Here is a 9,198-nt window from a genome sequence, read left to right as displayed (position 1 = left end):
CAGTCTTTGTGCAACTTAACATTTTGATTTCCATTTTCCTATTTTTAGTATCAAATTCATTTCCATACTCTATTTTCCCCCTATTTATGCATAACTTGCAATCATTTGCTGTATTTTCCCTATCAAAACCAAGGGTTCAGTCTTTGAAGCTTTGATGTTCAGATTTATACTCTTTCTTGCATCATAGAACCTATCTAACATTCATTAGTTAGTAAGTTAGTAATCTTTCAGAATCTGTTATCATTGTTGTATCCTCCTTCACTAATTGTCATAATAAATAATAACACCAGAAATACTTTTTGACACATTCCTCTTTCTCAGTTTATAACATGATACTGATAGTCCTCCACTTAAAACAACAATTGAGCCCATATTTTCAGTTGCTAAGCTAGACAGCTGTTAAGAGACTTTTGCCCCATTTTATGACCTTCCTTGCCACAGTTGTTAAATGAATCACTGCAGTTGTTACCAATTAGTAACACGGTTAAGTCAATCTGGCTTCCCCATTGACTTTGCTTGTCAGAAGGTCGCAAAAGGTGATCACATGACCCCAGGGACACTGCAACTGTCATAAATACCTGCCAGTTGCCAAGCGTCCAGATTTTGATCACGTGACCATAGAGATGCTGCAAGGGTGGTAAGTGTGAAAAGTCACTTTTTATAGTGTTGTTGTAACTTTGAATGGTCATTAAACAAAAGGTTGTTAGTCGAAGATTACGTATATATGTTCTGGTTACGTAGGGAATATAGGACAAGAAAAATTAATTTTGTGCATACCAGACTGCATTTTTTTCACAATCTGTTTTATGGGGGTAAGTGAGAGGACAAGGCCTATCCAGCAAATCTACTACTTCAGATCATTAAAACAGAAAAACCAGCATCATAGGTTGGCTAAATTGAAGCTCTCTGGGTTCTCTCTTCTGCAGCTGCCATTAGTGCTTGTGCATTCCAAAGATGTAGTCCCACTCACTCCACCAGTCTCTAGCCCCAGATGCATAAACTGCCAATGGAGGCCTTTTCTCTCTCCCCCACCCCCATCCCTTGTTCTAGTTGTGGGTGAGTTTATCTCATCATACCCAATGTAAAGTTAAAGAAGCCTGCAAGCTGAGCTGTACTGGTAGGAGAGGAAATTGCACCCATGCAGTTTCTTGCAAGTGTTGAAAAAGTCGTTTGCTATTGCTTTCTTCCGAGAGGATGACGACAACGCCCCCCCGCCCAGATTTTTCCAACCGTCTCCCCTCCAGCTTTTAACCCAGACCAATTTTGCTTAGCTTCGGAGATGGGCAAGGTTCATTTTAGGTGCTGCCAATCCCTCTTCTCCTCCGGATCCCGTGGCTGAGGCCGTTGCTAAGGGACCGCGCGCGTCCCTCCTCCCCTGCCTGAAGGCCGGGTTCCAGGCGCCGCGGTTGCCTGCGCGAAGTGCGTAGAGCGGCACGAGCCCCGCAGAAACCGCTCCGGCTGCGTCTCCGTCGCGCGGTGGCTGAGCGGCCGCCTCTACCGGGGAGGTGAGCGCCTTTGCCTTGAGAGACGAAGCAGTTGTGTGTGTGTGTGTGTGTGTGTGTGTCTGTGTGTCTGTCTGTCTGTCTGTCTCCCCCTCCATCCCCGTGTGTGTGTGTGTGTGTGTGTGTGTGTGTGTGTGTCTGTTTGTGTGTGTCTGTCTGTCTCCCCCTCCACCCCCGTGTGTGTGGTCGGTCGCATCCTCACCCCATCACGAATCCCTCTGTTCTCTCCATTAAAAAACAACAACAACCAACTGGATATTTTTCTGCCTGAAAAAGCCAAATACGCAGCTTTTGGGGGGAGGGATATTATAATGTGATTTAGAACTGCCTTGTTTAAATAACCCTTGAACAGTTTGGAACTGTTTGAAGGATAGCTGGAGTAAAATGAAGTTGCTCCCTGTTAATTGGGCAGCAGACTTTAAAAGGTAGAAATGTTCTTTTTTGATACAAGTATTTGTAAAAGCTGCAGTGAGCTCCTAGGAACTTTCCGGAGGAACAAAATATATTCTTAGGGAGGGATATTATGTTTATTTGTAATATTGTTATTTCCTGTTATTCAAATTGAAAAGCAGATGCTGCTAAAGCTGCAGATCTAGAGGAGCGTACCTAGGATGAGATCTGCTGAGCTGTGTGGACCATCTGCTGAGCAGAAAAGTGTAGGATTGAACTGCAGATCTGCTTTCACTAACTAACCTAATGACATCTATTTGGTCCAATGAGGTTGGTAGCAAATTTTCTCTGAATGGAAGGGGAAGCCTGCAAATGATCATATATATATATGTCCCTAGAGTCCCTAGGGAGTTGGGCGGCATAGAAATGCGACTAATAAATATATACAGGTAGTCCTCAACTTACAACAGCTCATTTAGTGACAATGTAAAGTGACAATGGCTCCGAAAAAGGTGATTTATGGTCATTTTTCACACTTACAACCATTGTAGCATCCCCAGTTATTAAGTTACTAACTTAATACTTACTGCAGTGATTCACTTAACAATGGTGGCAAGAAAGATCGTAAAATGGGGCAAAATTTATTTAACAACTGTGTCCCTTAGCAACAGAAATTTTCGGCTCAGTTGTGGTCGTAAATAGAGGACTACCTGTATATAGATTTGGATTAAATATTTTATGCACCTATTAGTCAATTATATAGTTTACTTGACATATGTATGCCAGATATAACATTTGGGAAGGAAAAAATTGAATGACATAATGTCATATATATGTCATCATTACATTTCTGATTATTTGGTTTGCATCTTAGTATGGTATCCAAGATGTCTACAGTCATTTGTAGAGAGGCTAATAAATTCACACAAATATCTTAATTTATTAAGTTAAAGTAGAACCTTTCCACATTGTTTAGATATTCCTGTTCAATTTTCTATTAGCAAAATTTTATGTTTATTTCCACAGACTTTAAGAATGGCTAGAAAACATGAACATTTTGGATTAAGCTATTTGGAAGAATTGAATATAGTTAAGGAGCGTGAAAATATATGCAAAGAAACTAGGCAGGAATTTTTGAAATTTAAACAAGAATATGTTTCTGACCATGGAAATGTAAACAAAGCTTTACAGGAACTTACACCATCAGGTCAGTCACTTCAGATACAGTCTAAAACTAGAAGTCCCTTTCTAAGTTCTGAAATCAAACAACTTTCTTCTGAGTGGGATACTTCTGCAATCCAGAAAAAAGTAAGGGTTTCTTGTGATGAAGAAGAAATAATAATCAAGATTGAAGATGCTGCAAGTCAGCCAAAGAAATCTTCTAAGAAGCAGAACCATACTGACGGTAAAAAAAAGGCCTTTCATTCTGGAAAAGCCACCCTAGAACATAAAAGTGAGAGCCCAGGAGATGAAGGCGAAAAAATGCCAGTATTAATAGCCTCTTTTGTAGGAACCACCAAGCAGATGACCATATTGAAAAAACCAGAACCACTGAAACCAAAATCTCCAAAGGTGCCTTGTGCAAAATTACGGTTTAAAGATCAGTCAAAAGATAGCATTGCTAATGTTAAACAACTTGAACAAAAAATATTATCACAGCATATAATTCTTCCCTCAGCAGGGACCAGCACTGCAGACTTTGATGATTCCTGTTCTGTAATTTCCAGTGTAAGTGAAAAATCTATGAGCATTCCTAAAGAAACCTCAGAATCAACTGAACCCAGTCGCTTAGAAAGATCTTACAGTACAAAAAGCAGTGCTTCATCTAGTATTAAATTTGCTCCAACATATCTGGAAGAAACCATATCTGAAATTAGAGTAGGTTTTTCAAAATCACGTTTGAAATCTTCATACAGCAAGTCACACCTATCTCATTCCATTTCAAAGATGCCTTCTGGAATTGTTTCACGATCTATTGATGAAATAATCGAATCTCTAAAGTCTACTGTTCCCACTGCATCAGACTTAAAGATCAAAGAACTCTTGGAGAGTATTCTTGGTCAGGATTATCTCCTAAAAATTCAAGTAGGTAAACTAGAATGAGTTAAAGAAGCTTGGATTTGTAAGATTCTCTTTTACTAAAATTGCCTTTAAAAATACTGTCTGTTGTCCCAAAGGTGCTTTTTTCCAAAAGTCAACTGGATTTCCTTGATTTTTTTTGAAATTTTCAAAGAAAAAACCAAGAAAAAAGGTCCTCCTTTTTTTTTTTTTTTTGCAAAAAGCACTTTTGAGACTTCAAAAATAATATATTATAACATTTTGAAAAATATAATATATTTAATAACATTTGCTATTACTTCCTTTCTGGTAGTTGTTGGTTAAAAGTAACATTGACCACATTTAAATGGATTTTCCTTTGTAAGGATTCTTAAATTAAAGAGATATATGTATAGGTTGGTGATCTATGTATTTAAAGTATTATTTTTTTAAAGTCAAGATATACTAAAATAAATACAAACAAAAGATAATGAATGCTAAGTTAAAACCAAATCAAATTATAGTTCTGTGTGATGTATGAACACAACCAATGTAAATAAGTAACTTCATTGAATTTTCTCTGTGATCAATCAAATCAGCAGTTTTAAAAATTACAATTTTTTGGTTGCGTTTTATAATCTAACAAATATATTATGGTTTAAGCTTTGAGATGTGTTTTCATTTCCTTAGATTCATGGAGATCTTTCTTATTTATCTGGGTGTCTATTCCCACTTAGCTGTATAGGAGAATTGTAGACGGTGAGGTCAGAAAAGAATGAACAGCAGAAAATAAAGATGGTGACTATTGACAATGGCCAATCCATTTTTAATAGAGATGTTCTTGCATTGTTGAGCTGATTATCACATAGTGTGATAAAAATTAGACAACCCATGGCCCTTTGGGTCATAGTTTCAGAGATTTCCTTATCTAAAAAGAGAAACTGAATGACTACTGGTGGGCAAAAAATTAGTGGGTATGGGAGCAACTTCAATCTTTCTGTCAGCTTCTGCATTGGATTTCCTTGTAGCAATGAGCATCAGAAATTTAGTGACTTCAAAGTTACAAAGTTACGACGACACTGAAAATAGTGACTTATGACTCTTTTTCACACTTACGACTGTTGCAGCATCCCCATAGTCACGTGATCGAAAGTCAGATGCTTGGCAACTGACTCATAAGTATGACGATTACAGTGTCCAAGGGTCATGTGATCACCTTTTGTGACCTTACAGGCAAAGTCAATGGAGAAGACAGATTCATTTAACAATCATGTCACTAACAACTGCAGTGATTCATTTAACAACTGTGGCACGGAAAGTTGTAAAATGGGGCAAAATTCACTTAACAAATGTTTCACTTAGCCACAAAACTTTGGTGCTCAATTGTGGTCAAAGGTCGAGGACTACCTGTTATTATTGTATTGGAAGAAGGAACTATACAAATACAGAGATACTGCTGCAAATACTCTGACTTTGTTACTTCTAAGACTGATATCTGAAATTGGTTTTATATTTTGGGTGGATTGATACTGGTACAGCTGTTCTAAATAATTTGATCCTAAATTGTTTAAAATTCCAAGATTGATGCCATTTTTTTTAACTAGTTAGCTTTTCTAGCCAACTAGTCACTATTTCTAGCCAATATAGATGATGCAGGACTGAGAAGAGATGAGATAACTTGCTTTTACTAACATGCTTGTTGCCACATTTTGTGGCAATTCAGTGTTTGGAATTGTAATTCAACAATCTTACAGTACCTTGCAAGTAAACTGTAATATGACAGTGTCTGCTTTTTTCAGAAAGAGCTGTTTGATTGTAACACTTCAGGCTGCTTCCTTAGAGATGTGAGCTCCTGGCATATGTGTGAACTTGATCTTGTGAAATTAATTGTTAAGGTTTATTGTTGTTGTTGCTGGTACTAATAGGAAATTGATTTATATTCAGTAAATGCACAGAGTCATATATTGTCTTTCATTAAATAGTGCTGAATATATTTGAGTGTATAAATATGGACAGGCTTTCCAGAGCCCACTTTGATACCCTGCCATCAGCTCTACTGGCTACCTCATGGGAGTCCCTATGTGCAGAGATTTTGGTCTTGTGGATCCAGGAAGGTAGAAACTCACTCATGTCCTCATATGGTATCCTTTTTATGATGTCCCAAGATGTGCTCTGAGTGTTCCAATCCAGGGGTGAAATGCTCCCGGTTCGGACCGGATCACCTGATCCGGTAGCGATGGAGGCGGGTGGTTCGGAGAACCGGTAGCAAAAATCCCTGCCCCCCCCATACCCAACTGAGCAGCACAATCAGCAGAGGCTTTGTTTTTACTTTTAAAAGCATTTTTCCTACAACTCTTTGGCCGAAAAAATGCTTTTAAAAGTAAAAAAAATAAGCCTCTGATGATCACGCGGCTCAGCTGGGATCCTCAAAGGCTTTTAAAAGCATTTTTTCTACAACCTCTTCAGATTGGATCGTCAGAGGCATTTAAAAGAAAAAAAGCCTTTTTTGACGATCCAAGCTGAGTTGCCTGATCGGAAGAGGCTTTTTTTTTTTTAAAAGCCTCTGACGATCCAAGCTGAGTTGCCTGATCGTCAGAGACATTTAAAAGAAAAAAAGCCTCTGCCGATCAGGCAACTCAGCTGGAATCGTCAGAGCCTTTTGAAAGCATTTTTTTACAACCTCTTTGCTGAAGAGGTTTTAAAAGTTAAAAAAAAAAAACTGGCCACGCCCACCCAGTCACATTACCCCCCCACCAAGCCACGCCCACAGAACCTGTAGTAACAAATTTTAGATTTCACCACTGCTCCAATCATTTCCCAAAGTGAACTCCACTCCAATACATTTTATATTTTTTAAGGGACGCTAATCCCACACTCACATATCAGGTAGCCAAATGTCTTCAAGTTATACAACTCTGCAAAACTTTTAATTAGATATGTTGTTTTCCCTTTTTCAATAATGATTTTGGTCAAACTCTTTTTTTTTCTATAAAATGTAATCAAAGACTGCAATAAAGATATTTGTATTTATTTATATTTGATGTGCCAGTAGCATGTCCTCATAGTGGAGGGAATATGGACAAGTATGTTGGCTTGCAAATCTCTACTTTAGAGAGCCTTGTATAACATGCTTGGGATATAACTGGGTTTTGGTAGCTCTTGTAATATGGGCAAAATGTGGCAAAACTGATCAATATGATTCTTACCATAATTCAACTTATTGACTTCTAATCTTTGCAGCAGTTATAAATAAAGTTATTATTCTCCTCCCTCATTCAAATTACACTACATATTACCCTTGTGTCCCATATTCAACTCCTTTTCCAATCAACAAATCCACAGATCACAATTTCATTTATTTCAGTTTTTAGCAAAAAAATCCGTAAAGGATTTCCAATCTCTTATAAAAGTACTGATTGTTTTCTTCCTCATCAAACAGGTTTGTCCATTTCTTCTGATTTTGTTATCTTTTAACTCATTCCTCCATTGTTGATATTTCAATATTTCTCCATCATTGTGCATATAATAATCATGCTGCAGTTATCATATATAAAATGATTATCCATAAGTCTCAATAAGTTCTACCACCACAATATCTATATTTAAAATTCTTTGTATCAACATATGTATTTGTATCCATCTGTTTTTTTTTCTTTTTCACAAATCCATCATGCATGGTAAAATGTTCTTTCATGTTATGTACATTTCCAACATTGACTAGAAATATCTTTATGTATCTTAAATAATTTCTCTGAAGTCACATATCAATGATATACAGATAGTCCTTGGGTGATGACCATAATTGAGTCCTGCAATTACAGTCATACTGTAAGTCATGACAGTTGTAAAACTGGTCACTATATCATCCCATTGTACCAATCTTAAGTTGTCTATTTTTCTGTACAGTATTAATAAATCTTGATATGTTCACTCTTTCTCTTTCCTCATTGTTTCTTTTCTGTAAAATGCTTTTTGTGCTGAAACCAAATTAGTAAAGACATTTTGGGGATTCTATTGATTCCATATTCTTAATATGGAATTTTGCATATAATGATTTTTAAAATCTATATTAACTTTAACTTTATTGTACCATAAAAGCCATGCCTACCAAAATTCAGGTTTGTTTTTCTAACTCTAATGTTCCATTGTTTCTCAACACCATCCACTCTTTCATTCAAACAGGCTACAAAATGCAGTTTGAAATCTAGCAATCCTAATCTTCCTCTTTTCTTTGCACCTTGCTGAATTTTATACTTAGCCATTGGTTTCTCTCCAGCTATATAAATCTAGATGTATCTTTTTTGCCATTGTTTAAAAATGCATCATTTTTCAAAATAGATATTATTTAAAAATCCATTCTTGACAGTATATTTATTTTCACTACGGAAATACAAACTATGATAATTGTAACTTTTCTCATCTTAGAAAGTGTTTAATTTCATTTCATACCTTGACATAATTATTTTAAAATGATATACATTTTATATTTGTTGTTATAAGTATCCAAGTATTTTACTTTTTTATTCTGAAAACCAGTTTTTCTCAGTCATTCTTGAGTTTCCAAATAATTCAATCACTTTTTCTAAACTCATTTCTCTAATTCCCACCAATCTATTCATGACTTCTAATAACATCTTCTACTGGATCACATTCATTGTTGGGCAAGCAAGACTGGTTCTAAGTAGGAAAGCTCATGAAAAACCAAAGAATGTTGGCTAAGTAATATTTAAAGAAAAGTTAGGTAGTCATAAGAAAAGGAATAAAATCGAAACATACATTACAAACAGCACAAATAATAGTTAATGGAAAATTGGCAAAACCCTGTGGAATACAAAAAAAGGGATATGTCAAGGATGCCCAGTTTTGCCACTACTGTAAATTTTGGTTATTGAAGTTTTGAATAGAAACATAACACAAGATGAAAGAAGAGCTATGGTGAAACTTAAATCAGTATATTAATTAAGGACATTTGTGGATAATATATTTTAATTCTGGAAAATCCAATAGAAAAAAAAAATAGATATATTAATGGAAAAGTTGAAGGAATTTGGTACATTGCTTGATTTAAAATTAAACAAGGAGAAAACAGATGTTAACAAAAAATATGAGGATAGAAATAACAATTGCTTGGTACTTACTAAGAGCTTATTTTTCAAATTCATGATTTATGTCTACTTAAGTGCCCATATTGCTTTGATGGTGATGAAAGACCGAGAAAATTAGTATTTAGGAAGAAAAACTTGTGTGAATGACTTCGTTTCTAAGGCCC

The 9,198-nt window shown here is 36.1% G+C and overlaps 1 protein-coding gene across 4 annotated transcripts in view; it reads left to right on the top strand.

Annotated features, from left to right (window-relative positions):
* Positions 1-934: 934 nt before the first annotated feature.
* TTC6 (tetratricopeptide repeat domain 6) overlaps positions 935-9,198 on the top strand; it is an 86,551-nt gene continuing 78,287 nt past the window's right edge. For 2 of the 4 annotated variants that reach the window (XM_087874597.1, XM_087874606.1), the window contains exons 1-3: positions 935-1,505; positions 2,075-2,222; positions 2,919-3,977. In XM_087874597.1, the coding sequence (XP_087730723.1) occupies positions 2,199-2,222; positions 2,919-3,977 (1,083 nt within the window). In that variant the 5' untranslated portion in view covers positions 935-1,505; positions 2,075-2,198. Of the gene's footprint in view, positions 1,928-2,074; positions 2,223-2,918; positions 3,978-9,198 lie in introns of all 4 variants that reach the window. The other 2 variants (XM_087874602.1, XM_034418050.3) reach the window with 2 other exon arrangements.

Source organism: Pantherophis guttatus, chromosome 1, assembly GCF_059756535.1.
Source record: "Pantherophis guttatus breed Tessera chromosome 1, ASM5975653v1, whole genome shotgun sequence".
NCBI classification, from domain to species: Eukaryota; Metazoa; Chordata; class Lepidosauria; order Squamata; family Colubridae; genus Pantherophis; species Pantherophis guttatus.
The sequence above is the reverse complement of the archived record's forward strand: the minus strand, read 5'-3'. Positions and strand labels throughout refer to the sequence as shown.